The sequence below is a fragment of the Spermophilus citellus genome, assembly GCF_964194105.1.
Source record: "Spermophilus citellus genome assembly, chromosome: 9".
Classification (NCBI taxonomy): domain Eukaryota; kingdom Metazoa; phylum Chordata; class Mammalia; order Rodentia; family Sciuridae; genus Spermophilus; species Spermophilus citellus.
Window position 1 is genome coordinate 120,470,622 of NC_138191.1, and position 27,106 is coordinate 120,497,727.

General features: G+C 41.9%; 1 protein-coding gene across 3 annotated transcripts in view; it reads right to left on the minus strand.

Annotated features, from left to right (window-relative positions):
* Window positions 1–27,106, minus strand: part of ARID1A (AT-rich interaction domain 1A) — a 78,406-nt gene that overhangs the window by 17,633 nt on the left and 33,667 nt on the right. For all 3 annotated transcript variants that reach the window (XM_081306777.1, XM_081306776.1, XM_081306775.1), the window contains 2 exons: window positions 26,138–26,254; window positions 208–448 (listed from right to left, as the gene is read on the minus strand). In XM_081306777.1, the coding sequence (XP_081162903.1) occupies window positions 208–448; window positions 26,138–26,254 (358 nt within the window). The remainder of the gene's footprint in view (window positions 1–207; window positions 449–26,137; window positions 26,255–27,106) is intronic.

A 27,106-nucleotide genomic window follows, 5' to 3' on the forward strand; every position in this document is an offset into this window, starting at 1 on the left:
TAGGGGGTCAATTTATTAGAGCTGGAAACAACTCTTGGACAGCCAAGCACCTCCCAGTATTATATATACAGAGATATCCAGCCAAGGGGTTTCCACTTCCCTTCTCCAAACACTATGGGGAAACTATGCAGACATAAACCAGGGCTCCCTAATACCACCGGGACCAGTCACCTTTCCCTCTTCACAAAGGTCAGTACTTGAGGGTACCTGGCACTGCAGCAGGCGAGAGTGGTCCTGAGCGAGACTGAGCAACACTGGCAGGAGAGCCAACAGGGGACGGGGAGGGGCCTCGGATGCCAGGTAGGTGAGGGGAGGTATGAGGAGAGAAAGGAGACTGAGCTGGATTACTCTGCTCTCCTTGGCTGCTGGAAATCCCTGATGTGCTCACTCCAGGACTCAGAGCTCCTTCTGTCCCCATGGGGAGATCATCTATTGAACCAGACAGATCCTGAAACATACATAAGAACACAGATCACTCTTTTAACAATTCTATTACATGCTGAGAATTTTCCTTAAATAACCAAGAGCAGACATACATTATTTAGTTATGATACTATAGCTTATATGTGGCAAACTTTGTTGAGAACCAGGTACAAAATATTTTAGATTCTGTGGGCCATACTGTCTGTCAAAACTACTCAATTCTGCCATTGCATTGGAAAAGTAGCCATGAACAATATGTTAAAAAATGGATGTGGCTGTGTTACAGTAAAACATTTTTTAAAAACCAGGTAGCTGGCTCACAAATGGTAGTTTGTTGACCCCTGTTCCACCTTCCCGAGAGTTAGTGGAGACTTAGTACTTTCTTTTTTTTTTTTTTTTTTTTTTTTTTTAGAGAGAGAGAGAGAGAGAGAGAGAGAGAGAGAGAGAGAATTTTTTTTTTTAATATTTATTTTTTAGTTCTCGGCGGACACAACATCTTTGTTGGTATGTGGTGCTGAGGATCGAACCCGGGCCGCACGCAGCCACATCCCCAGCCCCGAGACTTAGTACTTTCATCTTCATTCTGAGTCCTTAACTTCTACGGTCACAAGTTAAAATTTTAAGAATTTTAACAAGTCTGAGCATGGTGGCACATGACTGTAATCTTGGTGGCTAGGGAGGCTGAGGCAAGAGGATTGAGAGTTCAAAGTCAGCTTCAGCAAATTAGTGAGGGCCTAAGCAACTTAGCAAGACGCGGTCTCTAAATAAAAAAATTTAAAAAAGGCTGAGGATGTGGCTCAGTGGTTGAGTGCCCTCAGTTTAATCCCTGGTAAACCCTCTGCTCCTCACCCCCAGAAAAAGGAAAGAAAGCAGCTATGTGCTGCACACAATGGGAGGGTAAGGCAGGAGAATCGAAAGTTCAAGGGCAGCCTCAGCAACTTAGTGAGACCCTGTCTCAAAATAAAAAAATAAAAAAGAATAGTGGTAAAGTGCCCCTGAGTTCAATCTCTAGTACCAAAAATAAAAGAAGAAGGCAGCTACTTCAGTGTGATGTTAGCTCTCCTCCAATGGGGAAACTACAAAACGCTGCCAGGATGGCACAAGGAGCTAAGAGAGAGAATTTTAACAAGTCTGGGCAACATTTACAGATCCCCCCCCCCCCCCGCCCTCTCAAGATTGTACTAACCTCCATTTACAAAGAAACTCCCTTCAACTCACCATACTTTGCAACATAAGGGGTAAGAGGTGAGAAAGGGATATATTTGCATGCAAAAGACAATTTCTTAACTGCCAAGGTTGGGACTATATGCCTAACACCTGGGATGAAAAAAATGTCAACTAACTCAGATTTTCTTCCAGCTGTAAGTTTTTCAAGGAAGAAGTTGGTGTTTATTTGAGGGGTTTGCTTATCTTGCATTAATCAGTAAAGAGTTCATTCTGGGTCAAGAATCCAAGATTAGCAATCAAAAGCTCAATATGAAAATATTCGGCCAAGGAATGTACTTCTCTACACCCCCTGCCCTCTGTTCATTCTCAAGCAACACCACTTAAGGTGTAGGACAAAGTGTACACTGAAGAAAAGGATGAAAACCCTGTACATTTAAGAAAAGAGTTAAAGAGACACATCTGAAGGAGATCCAAGTTGGCCTAATTTGAGTCTATTCCTACCTACACAAATGAGCTTGCCTTGGAAATATCAGTTGAAGTGAATCGACCTATCACTGGATTTTAGAGGACCTTTCTTAGGCTTTCCTTCAAGCTTTCAAGATATTCTGACCTTCCACAAATCATTTGACTACTTAGCTAGGCTGGGAACATCTCGATTGAGTTCTATGCAAAGAAAGCTTGCTCTGAAGGCAAGGTAAGTAACTGGATGTACACTTCTGTGTCCAGCTTTCATTGTTAGCTAAGGAGTCAGAAAATGCTAGTATTTTTGTTGATAAGCAGTAGACCTGCTGTACCACAGAATACTTTAAAAATGTGATTAACCTGGGTGCAGTGGTATAGGCCTGTAATACCAGCTACTCGGGAAGCTCAGGTAGGAGGAGTCCAATTCAAGGTCAGACTGAGCAATTTAGTGATTTCCTGTCTCAAAATGACAAATAGAAAAGGGATGGGATGTCACTAGTGGTAGAACACTTTCCTAGTATGCTTGAGGAGCTGGGTTCAATCCCTAGTAACGCCCCCCACCCCAAACAAACAAACAAACAAACAAAAAAAAAAAAGAGGCCAATCTCCAGGCAACACCAAAGACCTCTTCCCTCTCAAAGGACTAAAGCATGGGCAGTGATAAACATCTCTGAATTCATCCCAAGAGAAAATGGTTCATTCCATCCTCATTTTGAGAGCTAAGTTATAGGAGAGACACCTGGCTTCTGAGACAAGGAGAATAAATGCAAGAAGACAAGAGAAGCCAGTTGTATAGGCCAGAAATGGCCTCAAAGGCACTCGTTAGACCCTAATGTCTAATAAAATCCATGGCCCAATGCCCTCTTTTAGGGAGCATTAGATTTTCTCATGTACTCCTTTCTAGTCTCTGTTCCTTAGTAAGTTGCCAGCTTGTGGCAAAAAGAGCTACAGGCTTACAGGAAAAAGAAATTGGTGTATTTTGGAATAGAATGGGAATTCAGAGTCCATCCATAAGACAAGCAAGAACCTGGCTCTGAAAATTAAGTGTTTTGTTCTGAACATTTTTGTCTGTGTACAAGTAAAACATAAAGTCAAAGTCTCACTTAACTGTCTTTTTTGCTATCCTCTGAGGATGAACCCCTGTGCAATTTGGTATATGTTCTCAGAGACCTTGAACTGAGAAAACAAAGCAAACAGAGAAAAAAAGAAAAACCCACACCAAAACCTCATCAGCCATGCTACACAGTCAGGGCAAGGACTAAGAAGATTGCTTTAGTCGCACTTTTGTGAAAAAGCCAGGGTCACCACATCTGCAAGGAATGCCTCATTAAGCTGAGGGATTCTAAGAGCCTAAAGAAAATCCTTTGTAGCCCATGGGGCTGGGTCCCAGGACCTGTGGCTGGCAAAGAAAGTGACTGTCATACAGACGCCCTCTGAAGAAAGGTATCAGTTTTGGGAAAGTGCTTGAACTCCTTGGAGAAAAAATGCTAAATAAACCACTGCCAACAATAGCCCCAAGTGGGCTGGGGTGTCTGGGCACTATTATCCATAGGCACACACCACTGGACCATCTACTATGTGCCAGGCCTTTTGTGGAATTACTTAATTTCCTACAATTTTTGCTTATAGATACTACTACCATCACCATTTTGAAGATGAGGAAGACTTGACAAAAGATTGGGTTGTAACCCAAATCATCCAAAAAGTAAGTGGCAGTGCAAATCCAAGTCTGTTGGACCTCAAAGCCTGGACTCGTTTTCCCTCTCTCCCCCTCCATTTGCTCTGATTCTATATGAACTAAGGAAAAAGCACCACACCCTTGAGTTAGGAGACTAAGCCCACCTATGACACATTTTAGTTATAACCTTGGGCTGGGACTTTGGTTTTCTCATGATACAAAGAGAGGGAGAGGGCTGGACAAATCTAGTCTGTAACACTCTGGGACATGTGCAAATGCACTAGTACCATATGGTCAGGGCCAAGCAACCAGCACCAATACTCTGGAATAAGAGATTTAACACACAAGCAGTATAAGAACCTATCAGTCCCAGGGGCTAATCCCAGTAAATATTTTTGTTGGACCATGAGAGGAAGTGGTAAAGGCAGAAACTCCAAAAGATGTCTCATCCTCTCTCTTCCACACGAACAGATATGCTCTGAACTCCATATCCTTTAATTGCACAGGACACACCTCTGTCTTCTACCCTACAAAAAGCCAGTTTTTCAGGTCTTTTGTTCCACAAAAAGCCGGATGTCTGGTTGTTGAGTCAGACCTCACTGTGCCTAACAAGTTCAATTTTCTACAACATACTTTTACAGAACAAGCTTAATCCAAGCCCCTATTCTCCCTGGCAGGTGCTGCCTTTAGCATTTCAGGACTCCAGGTTCTTAGCTCTCTGTGAAAAGGGTTCACCTAAATCACCAAGAGAACTGTAGCAATACCCCTTTAGTGGAAAGCCCTCTTTTCCGGGGTTTGCTCTTCTTCAAGTATGATCCTGCTGAGAGACAGGAGGTGGGGATCAGCCCACTCAGTGCCCTGCCAGTTCCAAGGAAGCAGGAGGGCCAGGAGAATTTCCTCACGTGTTTCCAACGTGTTTCATGCATTTTACTGCTCATCTACCATGCAGATCAAAAGCGCTGGAGCAGGTCCAACTATTTCACACAGAATCTCACACTCCAGGCTGGCTACAGACCCGAAAGCCTTCATTTCTTCACTTGAAATACTGCCCAATGTTATTTTGGGATGTGACCTGATAGAGGAAGCCCATAGGGACTCCATGACGATAACTGTTCCAGCTGTGATTGGTTGCCCAGCCCCAGCGAATGCCAGCATGGGTTTGTCAGGCTCTGCTGACAAACAGAACTCAGCAGCTAACACCTTCTCTTCACACCACAACAAAACCGTGCCTGAAATCACAGTCCATACCTCATTTGGGGGGTGGGGGAGGGTGTGTGCTATTGCTCTCACAGGAAGAATCACAAGCTCTAACATGAACGGCTGCCTGGTAAAGCATATTTTCAAGCAGGAAGATACTAGATCAGGGTTAGAGGAAGGGGGGCTTAAATGATATCCCAATAGAGCCACATGGGGATGACATCAGTTCATTTTGCTGAGCACAGTAAACAATGTCAGGCAAGTCGAAAGAATAGGCTCACAGCAAGCTGATATCCAATTTCCCCATAAATTTGGCTGAATCCTTGAGGAACTCCTGGATGGAGTTCTTATACCCAGTTAGTTATGAAGAACTTTTGCCTAGTTGTGCTCATTGATAGCAGCTAAATTACCATCAGGTAAACTGAGTACAGTGGCACAGGCTATAATCCCAGAGGCTTGGGAGGCTGAGACGGGAGGATCGAGTTCAAAGCTAGCCTCAGCAAAAGTTAGGCACTAAGCAATTCAGTGAGTCCCTGTCTCTAAACAAAATATATAAAATAGGGTTGGGGATATGACTCAGTGATTGAGCACAATCACTGAGTTCAATCTCTAGTACCAAAAAGAAAAAAAAAGAAAATCAGGTATACCGGTGGCATGTACCTATAATCCCAGCAGTTTGGGAGGCTGAGGCCCTGAGCAACTCAGCAAGACCCTGTCTCTAAATAAAAATATAAAAAGGGCTGGGGATGTGGCTCAGTGGTTAAGCAACCTGGCATTTAAAAACAAACAACAACAACAACAAAACAACAGGTAAATCCTACAAGTATGTAGGTAAGGATATATAGTGGGAATTTTGCAACTCAGCTATAGCCACTTAAGTAACAACCCTTAAATGAAAAAATTCCAAAAGCATAGCCTAAAATGACCAAATCAATACTAGCAATTTGCCAGACTACTCTCAGCTTAGTCTCACAGATCCAGAGACATGGCAGGTGGTTGCTCCCATACTGGAGAGTGAGAAGAAATCCTCAAGAACACAGAAGACACTGGGAAATATAGCCCTTGAAGAAAGCAGAAGATTAAAAAAGAAGGCAATAGCTACAACAAACTCCAAGGAAAATGGACTAAGACAATTAATTATTCAGGCAAGTTTTGAGGATGCCTGGTTTTTCTTAAAACCTTCCTTAAGCAATATATCAAGAGGAGGAGACAACCTGTATCAAATACTTCTTTTAAGTTTTGGGGTTTTTTAAAAAAAATATTTTATTTTTAGTTGTAGGTGGACACAATACCTTTATTTTGTTTTCATGTGGTGCTAAGGATCGAACCCAGCGCCTCACGCATGCCAGGCAATCGCTCTACCAGGGAGCAACAACCCCAACACTTCTAAAAAAATTTTCAGTTAGCTTTAAAAAAAAAAAAAAAAAAAAAAACTAAGACAAAGTACAAAGGTATTATGTCTATTTATTTTATGTGGCGCTGAGGATCAAACCCAGTACCTCACACTTGCTAGGCAGGCACTCTACCACCGAGCCACAACCCCAGCCCTGTGGGTTCTCTCTTTTTTTTTTTTTTTAAAGAGAGAGTGAGAGAGGAGAGAGAGAATTTTCCAACATTTATTTTCTAGTTCTCGGCGGACATAACATCTTTGTTGGTATGTGGTGCTGAGGATCGAACCCGGGCCGCACGCATGCCAGGCCTGTGGGTTCTCTTTTTATCTTTGCTATAAATGTAAGGAAGGGCAATCTGACACACCCCATGCTGGAGGACTCAGAGTGACACATCTCCTGAACTGCTGTCCAAGGAGTGGTCTTGGTCCAAAAGATTAACTGCCACTATACCTAGAAAGCAGGCTAGCAGCTGGTGTTGGCTGAAACACCAAGAATGAACCAAAACACAGAACAGGCTGCCTCATACTCCTGGTGGTATACTTTTAGGTCAGGAGTGAAGCACATGGTAAGAAAGGGGAAAAGATAACAGAGGCTGGCACCTATCCTTTTCATTTAGGACTAAGCACCACCTCCTGCCTGAATGACACCACTGTTAGGAATAGCAGAAACTGCTACTGGTCGGTCCCACCATGTTTCCAAAAACTTGGGTTTGTATCCTAGAAACCACCACATAGGATGAGATCCCCCACCAAACTCCCTCTTCTCTTTTTCTACAATGGGCTATTGTTCTGAGGATAATGGTTCATTCTTCCTGGTACCTTCTGGCTGCCTGGTGGGGAATGTATAGCAGAGAAGGGTCAGATACTTTTTGTCTCTAGAATGCTTTTAGGGGGCCCACTTCTAAGAGGAAATTCCTTATATGTGTCAGAATTCATAAAGAAAGCTCTGAGAGACCAAATCTCCAAATTTAAATGATGTTGTAAAGAAGTTAAAAAAGCAAGTCCCTTTACATTTCCCTTTTACAAGGAAGCAGAATTGATAAGAATGTGCCTATCACATGTTTAACTGTAAGGTAAGTGTTTGACTCACCTTTAATTCGCACAGTTATCTTCTGATGTGGGTATTACCCCCATTTTAACCAAGAAGCAGGCTCAGAGATTAGGTGACGTTCCTAAACCAGAGAACCCAACTCTTTACAAGTCGACAATGCTATTTGTTTTCCTTTTTCCTAGCCACTCTTCTTAGAACTTTCCTGGTTTATTTCAAATCAGCCATTTTACTTATCACCCTCTCAACTTAAATGTACAGTGAAGGGTTTTCTTTCATTCATTCTTTTGCTGTAATGGGATTCAAATCAGGGCCTTGTACATCCCGCCCCCACCCCAGGTTTTCAAAAAGATACTTAATGTAAGAAGGGAAGGGAGAAGATGGCTTAGAACTAGGAAATTCGTTTCTATGAAGGTAGAAGTCTGGTCTCTATTGGAGATTCAAACCAAATGTGTGGAGAATAACAAGTTGAGGACAGTTTCAGCAATTTAGCAAGGCCCATGGCAACTTAGCGAGCCCCAGTCCCAAATAAAAAATAAAAAGGGCTGCAGATAAAGCTCAGTGGAAATGCCCCTGGGTTCAATCTCAGCACCAAAACAAACAAACAAAAAAGAACTGAATGTATTCTATTCCTATTGTTAAGCATAAAGGTGTGGCTCAGATAGAAGTCAAGATATTCCTGGCTGGGCTGGGGATGTGGCTAGAGCAGCCGCTTGCCTGGCATGCGTGCGCATGCGGCCCGGGTTCGATCCTCAGCACCACATACAAAGATGTTGTGTCCGTGGAAAACTAAAAGATAAATATTAAAATTCTCTCTCTCTCTCTCCTCTCTCACAAAAAAAAAAAAAAAAAAAAAAAAAAAAAAAAAAAAAAAAAAGATATTCCTGGCCTCTGGCTAGCTCAGTTGTAGAGTACTTACTTAGCATGCTCTAGTTCAATCCACACAAAATAAATAAACAGACAGATTCCTGGCCTTACCTCAGGTGATTTCAAACTCTCATACTTTCTTCCTCAGCAATCCTTCCAAACTGCTGGACAATTAGACAATTAGACCCCATTCCCTAAGGTGGGGAATGTAAAGGCTCCTTTCTGGAGGCAAAAGCCAAGTAAGCTTCAGTCCCCAGGTCATAGACATGCTCCAACAACAGGGTAACAGAGCTCTCCTTTAACTGAACATATCAGGTTGGCTGATTTCCCAGTCACCAAGGGATAGAACAGGAGGGGAGGGCCAAAGGCTTAATGATACACTATAGGTGTGACAACTATACATATATATATATTAGTCTTGGGGACTTCAAAGATAAGAACCAAGTTGGGTGCAGTTAGTGGCATGCACCTCTTGTCCCAGTTAGTCAAGAGGCTGAGGCAGAAGGATGGCTTGACAAGAAGTTTGAGGTCAGCCTGGACAACATAGTAAAACCTTGTTTCAAAAAAATAGATAAGCTTTGTGGGGGCAATAGGGGAATCAGAAACCTTCACACTCACAGAAAATTAGTTATTTTCATTCTGTTAAAACATGTGCTTTAAGCAGAGGCTACAGGACAACTTCCTGGCTTACCACACCAACTCATACCCCTCAGGCAGAGCCCAGAGAGTTCCTTTGAGGCTTTGCTAGACAAGGTGTTTTGTTTTGTTGGTACTGGGATGGAACCTAGGGGCACTTCATCACTGAGTCACCACATCTCTAGTCCTTGTTTGTATTTTATTTAGAAACAGGGTCTCACTGAGTTGCTGAGGCTGGCTTTGAACTTGTGATCCTCTTGTCTCAGCCTCCTGAGCTGCTGAGATTATAGGTTTGTACCACCTCCCCTGGCCCTAGAATAGGTGTTAAAAAACAAATGGCATTGTGCTATATTTGTCCCCTTTCCCTACTAGCCTCCAGAACTAGGGAAAGATCAGGGTATTAGTGAAGAGAAAAATGCCAGTTATACAAAAGACAAGATGTTTGATAACTGTTGCTCAATGAATAATCTCCTCAAAACATCATCCTTAGATCCAATCTCTTTCATTTCTCTTTCCCTGCATCTCCATTCCCATCCTATCCTGGTGTCCACGCTCTAGACCTCTACACTGAAGGAGAGACTCCAGGCGCTGCCATCAAGTACATCCCAAATGGGCCTTGGCAAGTGGGGTAAGGCTGTTGCTTGAACTACAGCAGTGCAGTCAGGTACAATGGCACACACCAGTAATCCCAGGGACTTGGGAGGCCGAGGCAAAAGTCAAAGTCAGCCTCAGCAACTTATCCAAGATCCTGTCTCAAAATTTGGAAAAAAAAAAAAAAAAAAAAAAAAAAAAAAAGAACTGAGGATGTGACTAAGTAGTTAAGTGATTCTGGGTTCAATCCCCAGTACCAAAGAAGGCTATTGGGAGGCAGGGTTTTGTGTCACTGAAGAAATTTCAATATAAATGTCAGAAAACAAGAACCTGCTGTTCAAACCCACCTTAGCAAATCTCTTGAGGTAGGTTTGACTCTTGGGGTGGAGGCTGAGGGCGTTGCTGAGGTAAGAAAGGGGAGAAGAAAGACTGCTGGACTGCTTACATTCCTGTGGTGGGAGCCCTGCAAACAGCAGCTTGGCCACTGCAGCAGCAATTGATTTTTCCAAGGGTCGATATTCTGCTCCCACAGATCTGCTCAGTTGGAGGTTTAATCACATCGAATGCTTCTGCTCAACATCTCCCCTATCCCCCTGCAGCTCCCCAACCAATAAAACAAACACTAAACAATGAGAGCTGGCAATAAAGATGTGGTGGTGCTCCCCACAGCTGTCCCTACCCTCGGAGAAATTCTAGGCACCGTCTCAAAGGGAGTTATGCATAACAGAATGAGCCAAAATTACATGGGGCAGTCCACAAGAAGCTGTAGAGACAGACCCCCCCCCCAGCCCCAGAGAAATCTTTTAATTTACTCTCCGACACCCCCCATATAGACCCATAAAAAAACTGAGATTTTATTTATAACCAGATTTATTTATTTATTTATACTGGGGTTGGTACTGGGGATTGAACACAGGGGTGCTCTACGACTGAACTACACAACTACACCCCCAGGCCTTTTTGTTTTGTTTTGGTTACCAGGAATTAAAGCCAGGACACTTCACTGAGCCATATCCTTAGCATTTTTTGTGTTTTTAGACAGGGTCTCGCCAAATTGCTTAGGGCCTCACCAAGTTACTGAAGCTGGCTCTGAACTTGTGATCTTCTTGCCTCAGTTTCCCGAGCTGCTGGGATTACAGGTATGCACCATCATGCCTGGCTAGTTTTTATTTTGAGACAGGGTCTCAATAAATTTGCCCAGGCTGGCCTTGAGCTTGCGAACCTCCTACCTCAGCCTTTGGAGTCACAGGGATTATAAGTGTGTGTCACCATTTCTAGCTAAATTGAGAGATTTTTTGTTTAAAATATCTAGGCTTCCAATGTCTAAAAAAATTTAGAAGTTCCTGGAATTATCATGGGGCACTAATTGATTGAAATCCTGCTTCTCTGGTTTGTCAGTCTCCATGAGGCCTGTATACCATGCTAATTGACCATTTCTCCTATACAAGCACACTGCCTCCCAAAGGCTTCATACTTTAGTGAGAGGGGAATATCTCGTCTCTAACCATCCCTTAAGTCAAAAATATACCTTAGGGGGGCTGGGGTTGTGGCTCAGTGGCAGAGTACTTGCTCCACTGGGTTTGATCCTAGCACCACATGAAAACAAATAAAGGCATTGAGTCCATACACAACTAGAAAATATATATTTTAAAAAATATATACATACATTAGGGCTAGGGATGTTGCTCAGAGGCAGAGTGCTTGCTCAGAGTGCTTAAACCCCGAATTCAAGCCCTAACATCACAAAAACAAAATTAGCCAAAACAACACACACACACACACCCCAAAAATGTCCAGAGTGTTTTGAGGGTCACTAGTTAACAGACTCAAATCAGGGGGAAAAAAATGAAACTGGGTCAGAGCTGGGCCTGAGTTAGAGCAGTGCATATTTATGGAATAGGGTTGTTCTAATCCCAGCAGGAAATAAGAACACTGTAAAGCTAGAGAAAGCAAGGAAGTAAGAAACCCCTACTTTCTTAAAGTCAAGCATCCTCTGTTAGGAAGGCCATCCACACAGAGCTTGTGCCATGATAAAGATCATCAGCTGTAATGTTAGAACTTGCACAAGCAGGGCAGGAAAAAGTGGAGTGCAAGGAAAGGAACACAGAAAAGCCAGCAGAGTTCTAGGTATAGGAAGTGTAATAGGGAGCAGGTATTGCCTTAGACTTCCACATCATCTGGCTCTGCTCTCTGTGGCAAGCCTGGCTGCCTCAGAACTGTAGTTCCACAGTCCCAGCTACTTGGGAGGCTGGGACAGGAAGATTGAAAGTTCAAGGCCAACCTGGGCAAATGAGCAATAAAAAGGGGGTGTAGCTCGGTGGTAGAGTGTTTGCCTAGTATGTTTGAGAACCTGGATTCAATCCCTGAAACTTGGAAAAGGAAAAAGAAAATTCTAACAACCAGAAAGCAAGCAAGGGTAATTGGGGAAGGTAAGTTATGTGCTGAACATAACTTAGAACGAGGTGGCTAATGGTCTCTAGGCTCTGTTATTCAGAATTTAAAGACGGGTGTGGTAGCGCATGCCTGTAATTCCATGAACTGAGGCAGAAGATCTCGAGTTCAAAGCCAGTCTTAGCAACTCAGCAGCCCCTAAGCAAATAAGTGAGTGAATATGGGGATGTGGCTCAGTGGTTAACAGTCCCTGGTACCAAAATTAATGCCTTTAAAACAAAATGAAACAAATCTTTGAACATAGAGACCTGTTATAAAAACGTGTGTGTGTGTGTGTGTGTGTGTGTGTGTGTGTATGAAATAAAAGTAGAAGACACTGGGGGAAAATCCAAATGTTCTTGATAATGCTTCCCCTGAATACTGATTCTTTTTATTTGAAACTTGTTTTTACTCTTACCTTCCCCCAAATGTCAGGAAATTACTTCCACTCATCTCAGTAAACAATATTCAGTATTTCTTCCACATCAAGGCTGGCTTTAAGAGACAGGTTTGTTGATTCTCAAGCTTGAGCTTTCAACCCCTAGTTACCATCATCAACAAGGCTTCTCAGCTTCCTTGGGAAAGTCAAATGGGAAGGAAGCTACTGGTTTGGAGCAGGGCTCCACTTCAAGGCAATCAGTGATTAGGTCATAATACTAGCCAATTCCATGCTGATACCAGGAGGGAAAGACAGAACAGCTTCAGGCCACAAAAGTAGATGTTTCAAGAGACCAAGCATTAGTTCCCAAAGTGATGGCACCAGAACACATCCAAATTCAACATAGCCTCAGGTACAACACCAAAGTCTTAAAAACAGAATTAATCCTATAGTTGATTTATTAGTTATGCTAACATAGCTCCATAATATTAAGTCCTCCTCCTCTGGTAGATTGGAATGGATTATCAACTTGGTTTAGGAGCCCTAATCTTCCAAGGATGAACCAAAAAACAGCTTTGTAAGCACACATCTGGGGCTGGTTTTCTGATTCTGGTTAGTCTTATTTTATTTTTATAAGGTGCTGAGGATCAAACCCAGTGCCCCATACATGTTAGGCAAGTGCTCTGCCACTGAGCCTCAGCCCCAACCCTGATTCTGGTTAGTCTTTTTGAAGCAGGACAACAGAAACCAGGGAATGTTCATCTCTGGGGTCACCTAATTGGCTCTCAGAAAGTTATAAAGCACCACCAAAAGGAGAGAAAAAGAGAAGGAGAAAATGGGTACAGGTAAGCCATTGTCACTAAGGCAACTGAGTTTACCCAAATGTTGACTAACTTCAGAATATCCTACTTTTTGAAGAATTCTTCTTTCTAGAGTAAATGCTTCTTGTATTCTCCTGGAGAATATACCTAAACCCAGAAGCTATAGCACTATTTACTTAGCCCAGAAATCACAATTTAAAAAAAAAAATTTTTTATACACACACACACACACACACACACACTTTAAAATAGTCAATGGACACAATACCTTAATTTAATTTATTTATTTTTTATGTGGTGCTGAGGAACAAACCCAGTTCCTCATACATGTTAGGCAAGTGCTCTACCACTGAGCCACAACCCCAACCAGAAATCACAATCATACATCCCTCCACAACTCCTTCTTCACTTTCTCTAAAGAAAAGAGAATAGGCAAAGTCTATCTCTCTCTACATTGAGGATTGAACCCAGGGCAAGCACTGAGCTACATCCCCAGTTCTTTCTACTTTGTTTTGAGCCAGCGTCTAAGTTGCCCAGGCTAGTCTCAAAATTGTAACTCTCCTGCTTCAGCTTCCTGAGTCTCTGGGATTATAGGTATGCGCCACCATGACAACTCTCTCTCTCTCTTCTTTTTTCCCCTAAAGGATCTTTCCCCAGGATCACTGATTTAGGGGTATGACTTGAGAACACTCAATCTGATAGCTCAGAGAGGTAGGAATACCTCTGTGGGTCAAATCTACATCAGATTTGGGTTCCATTCCTGGAAGGAAAGAGAACAGATTGGTTCACAAAGCAATGCTTTCCTTGGGGAAATCGGCAAGGGGAGAGTAAACTTTAGGCTTTTCAATACATTTTTCCAGGACAACCTCCTTCACTTCTTCCCTTTTTATAAGTTCCCTGCACTTTCTCCCTCCCACTTGAAGCTAACAGGAGGAGGCACAGAAGTTCGAGTTGCTCATACAGGACAGAAGGTTGAGTCAGCACATGCTTTCTTTTCTATCCCCATGTTCTTCTATAGACTGTTATTCTGCTAAAGGTGGCATTACCTGCCCAACACAAAATAAGTATCATCTGGACTTCAGGGAGGCTTGGGCTACATAGGAGACCACGTGTCTTCCTCAGCAGAAGCAAACATGCTCATCAACTCCAGGTGCCAAAAAACTAGGGAGCCCCACTACTGACAATAGTGTGTGGCTAATGAGTGAAGATATGTTTGGCTTGACTTTTTATACCAATCTCTAGTCTACAGCTTCCTGTAGCAATCTAGGGACAAAATGAAAAACAAGGTCAAATTCAAGTGGTATGTTTGGTGTGATGGGGTATTTTCCCCCACTCTTCTGTAGGAATGATGGAGTATAGGAACCATCATATTAGAGGTAAGGCTCAGCTGCTTTTCAGACGGTGGGTGTTGCAAATAAAACAAAAGGTTCCAGCAAGAGGAATCTGTGTGAGACACACAAGCAGGAAGCAGAGCTGAGCCACCAGTGACTAGAATAGAAACAGGAAATGGGCCCAGGAACAAGCATACAATAATCTGCTGCAAGCAGCAGAGGCTCCAGCAGGCACCAGGCAGTATCAGGGCTGGAACAGCATGACTAAGATGGAGAAGCGGATTGGCCAGCCCTGCTGGAGAACGAGGGTTCTAAAGAAGGATGGCTACATGCACAGGGTACATGCTGCTCTGAGCATTCTGTGCAGATGTGACAAAGAGGGTGGGGATTTCCTTTTCAAGACTGTGAGAGCACCTGGGCTACAATTCAAGGGGAACAAGTACAGACACATGGTCAGATGAAAAGAAAATAGGTTACCAACCTCTGAATACTTAGCTTCTCTGGTTACCATAATTGCTAGTGGCATTTCTGTCATCTCTTAGAAAACACACCATCAAATCCCTAGGCAAGAACTATTGGCCCTCTCTCCTATCATGAAATGGACAAAAGGGAATGGAAATAGTATAAGATTATAATCCTTTGAATGTTCCAATTTTTTAAGCATTCACAGGATTTGTCACTCCTCCCCAATGAACCCACACAACAAAAAGCTGCCCCTCAAAGTCAGTCAGGAGGCAAGAATCTAGAGGCCATTCAACACAGGTGTCAGATACAATTTTGAGTGCTCAAGCAGAGGTACCAGCATAATTTGGGCCCATAGGAAGAAAATGAGGCCAGAGCCCCAGAAAAGATATTTCAGATGGGTTTTGAAGCCAAAGTAGAAGTATACAGGATATTAAAAACAGATACACACAAATATCTTAAGCAAAAGGACAATAGCAGAAAGGAAAAGGCTTAAGTATAACCGAGTGGCCAGAGATGAGGCTGCAGAGGTGCATTGGGAGCTGTGGATGGCTTCACTGTGGACTCTGGACTGACTGCAGACACAGGGAGCCAGGGTCCCAGAGGTACCCACAAAAAACTGATGACGAGCTAGGATCGATGGCATATGCCTGTATTTCCAGTGACTTGGGAAGCTGAGGCAGAAAGCCTGCAAATTTGAGGCTAAGCCTGAGAAAATTAGTGAGATCTTGTTTCTAAATCAATCAATCAATCAATCAATCAATCAATCAATCAAGGGGCTGAGAAGTAGCTCAGTGCTTCAGGGCCCCTGGGTCCAGTTCCCAGTATCACAAACAAACAAAAACAAACAAACAATGAAAAAAAAAAAAAAAAAACCTGGTGATATTCTCCTACAACCAAAGAGTCTTTAAAATTTACTAGATAAGGTTAGTAAAATGTATTGTATCACAAAGTTCCCAGCTTGGTATTTCCTTTGAAAATCTTACTCTTAGCTTCTTCTTCTTTTTTTTTTTTTTTTTTTTTAAGAGAGAGAGAGAGAATTTTTTAAAAAAATATTTATTTTTTAGTTCTTGGCAGACACAACATCTTTGTATGTGGTGCTGAGGATCGAACCTGGGCCGCACGCATGCCAGGCGAGCACGCCACCGCTTGAGCCACATCCCCAGCCCCTTACTCTTAGCTTCTAAACCATTATGATAAATCACTCAGAAATATTGTTTACAGAGTTAGAGCCAAAAGAGGTAGAGTGGGGCCTGAGAATCTGCATTTCTAGCAAGATACCAGGTGATGTTAGTGTTGCTGGATGATAGATCACATTTGGGGGCAGGGAGGGGAATCAAGGTTTTAATAAATAGTTCTTTGACAGCTAAGTAGTCATTTGGAAAAAGATAAAACTGGGTTCATACCCAAGAACACATTTTAAATGATTCAGAGTTTTAAATGTAAAATGACAAGACCATATAAGTACTAAAGGAAAACACAGACTTATTTCTCTTTAACTTTAGTGAAGGAGAAGATTTTCTAAATATGATATAAAACAATTGTAAAAAAGCATGGGAAAGCACCACCAACAAAATGAAAAGACCACTGGGAAGCTGGGAGAAAACATTTAAACATATCATAAAGTTCACTGATATTTTCTTAATATACGGGACTCTTAAAAACAAAGGGAAAAGAACCAAAAATTTATAGAAAAATAAGAAAATCCATAACAGACCATTCACCAAACATTAGATAATTGCTTCTAAATAAGTATATTTTCTTTTTTTTTTTTTTTGAGAAATTTTTAATATTTATTTCTTAGTTTTCGGCGGACACAACATCTTTGTTTGTATGTGGTGCTGAGGATCGAACCCGGGCCGCATGCATGCCAGGCGAGCGCGCTACCGCATGAGCCACATCCCCAGCCCCTGTAAGTACATTTTCTACCTCACTTATAATCATACAAATGCAAACCAAAAATTATACTGAAATAACATTTGTCACTTATAAGACTGACAAGATAGATCCTTGCTGTTCAAAATGTGATCTAATTAAAATAAGCATTAACCACAATAGGCTAACTAGAAGAAAGGCCTACAGAATAGGGCTTGGTCCCATCCAACATGGGAGAGCCAAAGAACCACTCTATTCAACATTCCACTGTTTGAAGCAATTCCCTCACAATCTTTCAAGAAGATCCTACAGGTCTGGTCAAACCCTCCTTTCTGCAGGTTTAGCCAATACCCATGTCCCTCACATACACGTCTCACCTGTGTCTTCATCACCAAGGGGTCTGGGAAAACAAAAGTGAAATGGAAATCCATTCACATTCCTTACTTTAGGTTAAGTTTAGTAAATGTTAAATGGCAAAGAGTTGAGGCTTTAGTCTAAAAATGTACAGAAGATCAGATTGTCCATGGCTTTACTTGGTGGCATCCAAGAGGAAATATTTCACTTGATATATAAGAGCTAGATTCAAATCCTGATTTTTAAGCCTTGGTTTTCTCATAGTAAAATAGGAGTGGTTGCTCAGTACATTTTAATTCCTGTCCTTCCAGGATCACTGGTTTCTATAGCTCTTTTCCTAGCTTTACTCCTATTAGATTCTACAGGAACAGCATGCTCCCACCCACTTCCTCTTTCCAGACCACTGCAATCCATCATAGAAGTAAAACATGAGTATTAATAGTTACTACTTTAAGTGATAGCTAAAGAATGGCTTGGAAGCTGGGTGCAGTGGCACATGCCTATAATACCAGCAGCTCAGGAGGCTGAGGCAGGAGGATCATGAATTTAAAGACAGCCCCAACAACTTAACATATGGGACTCTTAAAAACGAAGGGAAAAGAACCAAAAATTTATAGGAAAAATAAGAAAATACATAACAACTTAGAAGGCTGTAAGCAACCTACTGAGATCCTGTCTCAAAATAAGAAAAATAAGCCAGGTGTGGTGGCACATGCCTGTAACCCCAGTGGCTCAGGAGGTGAGGCCCTAAGCTGCTCAACAAAACCCTGTCTCTAAAGCAAACTTATATTTCCTTTTCTTTTGCCCTTAGAAACCAGGCCATTTCCCTATGTAAAAAGGATCCCGATAAAAAATGCTTCATGACAAATTCACTGTCTGTTTTCCTTGATTTTTTTTTGGGGGGGGGGGGGGTGAAACACTGGGGATAGAACCCAGGGCCTTTGTGCATGCTAGCAAGCACTGTATCACCAAGATGCATCCCTAGCCCTTAATAATTTAATTTTTAAAATTATGAGACAGGCTTTAAGTAGTCAAGGCTGGTCCTAAACTTGTGATCCTCCTGCCTCAGCTTCCCCAGCAGCTGGAATTAACAGGCTGTGCCACAAAATATAATGCTTGAAATATAAATTTGATATGGACCATTTTCCCTCTTCCCCTTGCTTCCAGAAATATCACCCAATCGCGGTCTTCTGCCGATCTCTCTAACTCTGTTGGCTGCTTCCACCTGGTGACTGCAGGCATTGTGCAGGGCTCCATCTGGCTCCTCTCTCCATACTCCAATTGCAGCCTCTGAGGTCTACTTCAGTCCATGGTTTAACTATTAACTACCACACACACAGATAACCCTGCAACTCTATCCAGACTCAGCTATTCCCTAAGTTTTAACTCTTTCATTTCTTACTAGTAACTAAGCAGTTTATTTTTAGACATCTAATTATACCATGTTCCACAACAAAAAATAGGAACTTCTGCGTTGGGGTTGCGGCTCAGAGGTAGAGTGCTCGCCTAGCATGCGTGAGGCCCTGGGTTTGATCCTCAGCACCACATAAAATAAAATAAAAATACTATGTCCACCTATAACTAAAAAATAAATATTAAATACCCAGTCCTTTTATTTTGAGACAGGTTCTCCCTAAGTTGCTTAGGGCCTTGCTAACTTGCTGTGGCTGGCCTCAAACCTGCCATTCTCCTGTCTCAGCCTCCCAAGATGCTGAGATTACAGTTGTGTGCCACTGCACTCAGCTAGAATTCTACATCTTTTCCCAGAATTAGTTTAACACCTTAACTTATTCCCTTGCTTTCATACTCTCCCCTTTTCAAATCATAATATATGCCAATGGATCATTTTTGCAAAATATCCTCTACAGGGCTGTAATGTCAGCTCTAAATAGTTTACTTAGCCCACCAAGGTCTGAACCATTGTAATCTAGCTTTCCTTCTGTCACTGACCAGCCCCCAAATATCTGCACTGCACCCCATCCCCATCCCTGCCTTTCCTCTGATCAAACTGGATTTTTCCTTTCTAACTACTCAAATACAACCATCTAGATCATATTCATGATGTTTTTCCTCAACTATTTAGATATGAATGGATCACTGACATCACAAAACTCTTGATAGCACTACACTAATGAAACAGCGAAGGACCCTTGAAGATAGAATACATGTCATATTCATACTCATAGACCTAAGAGTACAAATGATTTAAGAAATCAACCATGTCTAACTAATGTCTATTTGCCAGAGTGGCAGGTTTTACTCCAGGGCTGGGGAACTTACCTACATTTTTTTTCTTTTTTTCTTTTTTTTTTTTAATATTTATTATTTTTAGTTTTCAGCAGACACAACATCTTTTTTGTATGTGGTGCTGAGGATCGAACCTGGGCCGCACGCATGCCAGGCGAGCACGCTACCGCTTGAGCCACATCCCCAGCCCCATTTTTTTTCTTTAATATTCTCATCTTCCAGATCACAAAGGAAATTGTATATTATCATGTCTGAACCTAAGCCTATAGACAACTGGTATCCAGAGGTTTCAAAGCAGTCAGAAAACTTGGTCAGTCATGGTTTTCCCCCCACCCCCCGGGATGATTATGTTGACCACAGACTTGAAAGTAAAAAGGGAGAGAAAAAGAATAGCCAGGAGCCTATGATAAGCTACCAGGTGAGAGGTAGCAAGCAGTGGGGAAGGACAGGGAAAACCAGATTCAAAACAATTTCTGAGGCAGACTATGATTTTGTGTCTGTGTGTGGCCCCATTACTAGAATCCAGTGATGAGCACCACAAGCTGAGGAGTACTTCCAGGGTGGCACTGGCAGTGCAAGGGCTGTCTTAACCCAGGAACAAATAGCTTTGAGGCTACAGCTAGAAAGCAGTCTCATTTCTTTCAAGTCTTTTTTTCCCCCCCATCATTTTCAACTCACAAGCCTGCCCTTCCAGATCTCCCAAGAGTGACCACTATTATTTAGATTAGTACTGTGCCTTCTAGGCTAATAATTTTTTTCCTTCCCTTTCCAAGGATTCCTACCTTACTGTTATTCCAACTGGGATCTTTTGAACTAGCAGTATAAGTCCACTGGAGAAATGGAAATTCTTGGGGTCTACTTCACATCTACTAAACCAGAATGTCTCAGGCAGATCTCAGTAATCTGTGTTTTAAATACTTTCCAGGTCATGCTTAATGCATGCTAAAATCTGAAAAGCAGTCTTCAGATGTGGGTTTTAAATCCTGTATCCATGTTCTATCAGTCAATCCCAAGTGCATGATTAGAGGGTGTAGCTCAATGGTGGAACCCTTGTCTACCACGTGCAGGGCCCGGGATTTGAACCCCACCACCATAAAAAATAAAAAGGTGGGGGGTTATCTCAGGTATACTTACAAAGCTAAATGTAAAACTTAGAAAACTGCCTCAGTAAGGAAAATTAGGGATGCATTAGGCATGAATTATTCCAGGGAACCACATATACTTGGACGAATTATTTAAACAGAAATTTTTAAGCAGGGTGCAGTGGCTCCTGCCTTATAATCCCAGAAACTTGGGAGGCTGAGGCAGGAGGATTGTGAGTTCAAACCCAGCCTCAGCAACTCAGGGAGCCTCTAAACAACTCACTTAGCCCCTATTTCTAACAAAACTTTAAAAAAGGGGCTGGGGATATAGGTCAGTTGTTGGTAGAGTGCTTGCCTCACATGTACAAGGCTCTGGGTTCAATCCACAGCATATACACAAAAAAAGGGCTGGGGATGTGGATGTGGTAGAGGGAAGTACTCTACCACTGGATTAAGCACCCCTGGATTCAATCCCTGATACCATAAGTAAACAAATGAACAAACAAGAGCTTTTAAAGATATAAATCCAAATTCTCAAAAACGATTATAATCCAAAGTCAGATACCAATTTTCAGAATGAGTTCCTCAAAGATATGGCTTCCAAATGAAGAAAATTAAAGATCTTAATGAAACATCCAGAGATTTGGTCACTCATACCTTACAAAAACCTTCTTAATATAAAGTGAGGTTGTATACATTTTATAAGATGGATGACAAACCCCAAACTCATCTCCTAAGGCCCTGTCAGTCAGTACAAATAATCTATCCTCTGAGATAGACTTTGGGTCTTCCCATAACAATCTGTGATGCCTATCTTGCCTTAGCAGTGGAAACAACAACCTGATACTACATGATCAAGCCCCGTCAAACACAATCTTGCCAGATAAGCAACGTTATGGATACTGCTCAGATTCACTTGTCCAATGAGTGGGAGCCTACTATATGCCAGGCACTGCGATGGCAACGAGTAAGACAGAACAAGTTAGCCCACACTGAGCTTTCATTTAAATAAGTAACTTAAAATATATTTGATATAGCACCCACACTTTTTGTGATTGCCTAAGAGTCTAAAAAGAACCAGACACAATCGAGTAGTGGATCTCTACACCTGGGCTGCAAATCAGAGTCATTTGGGATAGCTTCTAACTATGCCCCACCCTACATCAAAGCAAATCAGAACTCTGTGAACCCTAGACATTTTTCTTTTTGCTGTAGCTTGTTTGGGCAGTACTGGGGATTGGACCCATTACAAATGCTAGGCAAGCACTCTACCACCGAGCTATGTCCCCAGACCTTTTAATTTTAGGACAGGGTATTGCTAAGTTGCTTAGGCTATCTCAAACTTGGAATCTTCCTGCTTTAGTCTCCTCAGCAGCCGAGATTACAAGTATGGGCCACCATACCTAGCTGGCATTAGTTTTTGTTTGTTTTGGTACTAAGGATTAAACCCAGGGGCACTTTACCACCAAGTTACAACCCCAACTCTTTTTATTTTTTAAAGATTTATTTTTTAGTTGTAGACGGACACAATATTTTTATTCTATTTTTATGTGGTGCTGAGGATCGAACCCAGGGCCTCATATGTGCTAGGCGAGCACTCTACCTCTGAGCCACAACCCCAGCCCCCCAACTCTTTTTATTTTTTAAGACAGGGTCTTGCTAAGTAAGGCCTCACCAAATTCCTGAGGCTGGCTTCGAACTTGCAATTTTCCTGCTTCAGCCTCCCGAATCACTGGGATCATAGGTGTGCGCCACTGTGCCTGGCTGGCATTCATTTTTGAAGATAATTACCTAAAGTAATCCTAACATGCAGCCATGGTATACAACCACTGGTCCTGTAATGGATGTTGGGGACAGCAAGAACAACACAGTGTCTGCCCTCCAGAAGCTTGCCATTTAAGTAAATAGGGGTTTTAGTAAAATGCTCTGTCAACATGAAATTTTAAAAAATGTAAAAGTTGGATAGTACTTCCCTGGGTAAAGGAAAAGAGAAGTGATCCCAGAGGGGTATATAAGTTTTTGCCTACATGTGTTAGTGTAATTTGGTTTCTAAAGATAAATATTCAGACATCAAATTGTTCTTTATACCTGCTTCTCTTAAATATTGCAGAGCTTTCAAAGTTAAAACAGACTTACTCAGTGAAGTCAACATAAAAGTTACTAAAGTTGAATCTTTTTTAATTTTGTTTTTAGTTGTAGATGGACACAATATCTTTATTTATTTTTATGTGGTGCTGAGGATCAGACCCAGTGCCTCACCCATTCAAGGGAGTACTCTACCACTGAGCCCCAGCCCCAGCCCTTAAGTTGAATCTTGAAGTTTGATTAGGAAGAATGTTCAGAGGAAATTATCTTTAGGATATAGACTGAGGCTGGGCACAGTGGCACATGTCTATAATCACTGGGATTATAGGAGGCTAAGGCAGGAGGATCACCAAGTTCAAGGCCATTCCCAGCAATTAGCAAGACCTTGTCTTAAAGTAAGAAATAAAAAGGGTTAGAAATGTGACCAGTGGTTAAGCAACCCTGGGTTCAATCTCTTGTGCAAAAAAAATAAATAAAAAGAGAGATATAGATTGAGAGATGAACAGGAAGAGGTGGGGGGAAAGGTAAGAGAAAGTATGAGGCAAATAGAAGAGTATATGCAAAGGTCTGAAAGTGGAGAAAACCCAAGGCCTGACAGAGAAAGCTGCAAGCAAAATGGAAAAAAAGGACAAAGTAGAGATTCTCACAGTGCCTTCCCTGGTTCTGCCATTGGAATGGAAGTACTTGATAGAAATGCACATTTTCAGACTATTCTAGACCTACTAAACCAGAAAATGGTGGGAGAAATCTTTGCTTCTGATGCTTAGGTAATCAGACACAGTTACTTATGGGTTTTAATGCCTTTAGAACCAAGCAAGTATGCTGAAAAGAGTAAGGGTGGTGACAAACATGAGCCAGATGTGTAGTTGCAATCCCAGCTACTCAAGGGGCAAAGGCAGAACTGCAAGTTCGAAGCCAATCTGGGCAACTTAGTGAGACTCTGTCCCAAAATAAAAAATACAAAGGGCTGGGGATATAGATCAGTGGTAGAGTGTACCCCTTTGTTCAATCCCCAGTATTGCAAAGATAAAATATTAAGGACAACAGCAACTAAAGGGGTTATATAGTCAGACTAGCATCTGCATGGCAGCCAAATTCAAAGAGGTGCCTCCTAAGGCCTTACTTAGTGAAGGAATGTACTGGCAAGCCTGGGAATCCTTTAAAACAACTGGTTAAGAAAGAAAAGGGCCTTGTGAGCAATCTGACTTCTCATTTCTTCAGATGTGATTGCTTCCTAACCTGACTAGACAAATCTGCCACCAAACCAAAATTTCAAAGAATAACCACCTCTTGTTTTCTGGTCCAAGTAGCAGAAGGATAAAAAGCAATTAAAAATACAAGATGCCAGGACTAGGGCTGTAGCTCAGTGGCAGAGCAGTTGCCTATCATGTGTGAGGCACTGGGTTTGATCCTTAGCACGGAAACAAACAAACTAGAAAGATGCCAATAACCCAGGCAGCTCACTTTGCACATGGTCAACCATAGAGCCTAAATTTGGTAATATTACCTATTTGGGAGCTTTCCAAGAACAATCCTCCCCTGAGCTTAAAAGGCTGCCAACATCTTCACTTCAGTATTCAGTAGGTCAAATCAGAAACTCTTAAATTCCCAACCCTTAGAACATATGCATAGCATGAGGCTTGATGATACACACCTATAATCCCAGGGACTCTGCAGCTAAGGCAGGATTCCAAGTTCTAGGATAGCCTCAGCAACTTAGCAAGAGCCTCAGTATAGCAAGACACTGTCAAAAAAAATAGTGGGCTGAGTTGGCGGTGGAGCCCTTTGCCTAGCATGTGTGAGGCACTGGGTTCGATACTCAGCACTTTACATACATACATACATACATAAATAAAACAAAGGTATTATTATCCATCTACAACATAAATAGAGATGGGGGGGGGCTTGGAATGTGGCTTAATGCTAAAGAGCCCCTAGGTTCAATTCCCAGTACACACACACACACACACACATGTACACACAAACACAGAGCATGTCTGTATATGAACTTTCTCAGAACTAAATAATACTTTTAAAAAAAAACTAAATAATGCTAAATACATTTTTATCAAAAGGTCATTGGAAGTAAGAAGCAGCTTTTTAAAGGGGAGCAACTTACAGCACTGAAAGAAATCCACTGATTTGGGATCTTGCCACAATAGCACACCACCCAGATTTAGCCACAGACCACAGATGATGAGGGAGTAGTTACACATTTCTGACTGAATCAGGTTAAAAAGCACATTCCAGTGAAGTTCAGGATGCAGAAAAGGATTGCAACAGACACTAATGAGAAGGGAACAAAGAGTGATCACTTTATTCAGACACTTCCTCCCCCAATTTCTCAGCTGAGAAGTCATCAGTAGAAGTCCCATCCTGACAATGTCTCTCCATCCTGGCCTTGGAAGCTTGTACTGAGAAGCTCTGCAAACCTTGCCCTACTAAAGTTGTATCTCAAAGGTCTTCAGGGGAAGCCATGGGAGGCTTCATTATGAAGAGAGTTCCTTCCTTGTATCTGTTTCTTAAAGATACAGAAACCATCTTCTCCCAAGTCAGGTCTAGAGACGGGTTGTAAATCTAAGTAAAATCAAAATTTCAAAAGACTTTTATCTGGGCCTGTGTGGCTAAATGTCATTGCTTAATTGAAGTTGAGCTTATAATGGAAGGTGTGCTATCTATCCCCACTTACTAGATTTTGGAGTAGCCCACTTTATTTCTGTGCCCTACAATTAACTTTCAGAGGATGAGACTTTTTTGTCCCTGTGCAGTGGCAGAGGTAATATGTTCCCACAACTAGTCTCGATGTATTTTAGTTGGTGCTAACTGTCGCTGTGCCCTCTGAGATGATTATAATGGCTGGCATTTATGAGTGTCTACCACACAAAGCTCTCTTCTATTAGCCTACTTAATGTTAATTAGCACCCCCCCAAAGTGGGTACTTTAGGTTCATTTTACAGATGTGAAAACTAAGACACAGAAAGGTGACTTGCCCTAAGCTACACGCTACAGAGTTAGTGGTAAATCAAGATGCAGACTTAAGTACTCTGGCTCAGAGCCCAAGCTCTCCATCAACAAACTACACTGCTTTCTCAGGATATGATCAATCTATCCCATAATTAAGCTCCTGATTCCATAATCAAACACCAGGGCACCAAGCACTGTACTAGGCAAAAAGCACCCATTCACATTAAACCTCCATCATAAACTACTTTCATTTCACCCATGCTCAATGTGATAATGCAAGCTTGAATGTACCCCAGGATTCCATCTCGGCAATACTAAGCCAAAAACATAAAAAGTGTGTGCTCAACAGTAAGGTCAAAAACTGGAGATTTTTTTTTCAACTTTGATGGAGAGCAGAAAGTGCTTCTAACATCTCCATCTTCTCTGCCATTCATGTTTATCTCTAAAAGCCCCAAATCTTAAAAAAACAAAAACAGATTGCAAACCTATTCCCTGAGCAGCAGATAGGACAGACATTCTATAAAATCAGAATTTTGAACCTGAATTCAAAAAATGGCTTATCATTTGTTTAGACATTTATCACCAAAACATCCAACCAGAAACTGGTTTTCATTGGTTTCCTCTTTCTAAGGTGGCAGAAATACTCACAGGCAAGCTGGAGGGTCTTGACTGAAGACTCAGGTTCATATCTTCTTGCCCTCCCTTACTGGAGGTCATTGAGGGGGCTGAGGATGCCTGAGACCCAAAAGAATCTTGAGAAAGCTCCTAAAAGAAGAACAACAAGATGTGAAGGCCTGGTATTGATAAACCAGGCAAGCTTATTTCATGGTGAAAGGCGGATGGGACTTTAACACAGGGGAACTGGGTGGGAGATAAGGCACAATTGTAAACAATGTTATTTAAAGGCAGAAAAAAAATCCAAGCCTTGGTGCTTAAGTTTTATGTCAACAGTGAACTCTTTCTGATGGAACTGTCACCCATTTATTCCTACCCACAGGAACTGTTTCTTGGAGTTAAATGATAAAGTCTGGCTAAATCTAAGTTATACCTGTTAAGCAATGAGAGCTGATAATTTTAAAATGAACAAAAACTCATTCCACAACCTCTGCATTTCCTTGAAAGTAACCGCCTTGGAGTAAGAGATTTATTCCAATGATGCCACCAATGCACAAGATCTTTAATGAAGCTGTCATCAGTCATTCCTTCTCTTTTGGCTTTATAAAACTATTTTTAGGCTTCATTATCTATATCTTGTTCACCAGACACAGCTTGAACTCAATATTTGCTATTTCCTTAAATCTAGTCTACCCTCAAAAAATAAGATTTGTAGCCAGCCATGACAACACAAGCCTATAATCTCAGTGACACAGGAGGCTGAGTAAGGAGGACTGCAAGTTTGAAGCCAGCCTTAGCAACTTAGCAAGACCTTGTCTCAATTAAAAAGGGGGGGGGTGGTGGTCTGGGGATGTGGCTCAGAAGTAGAATGCCCCCAAGTTCAATTCCCAGTATCATCAAAAACAAAGAAAAAGATCTGCCACCAGTGAGAGTATTCTAAAGAATGTGACAGCAGCTCTCTCTGATGGAAATTTCAAAGGAAGGGGTTCAAAATACTTTTGA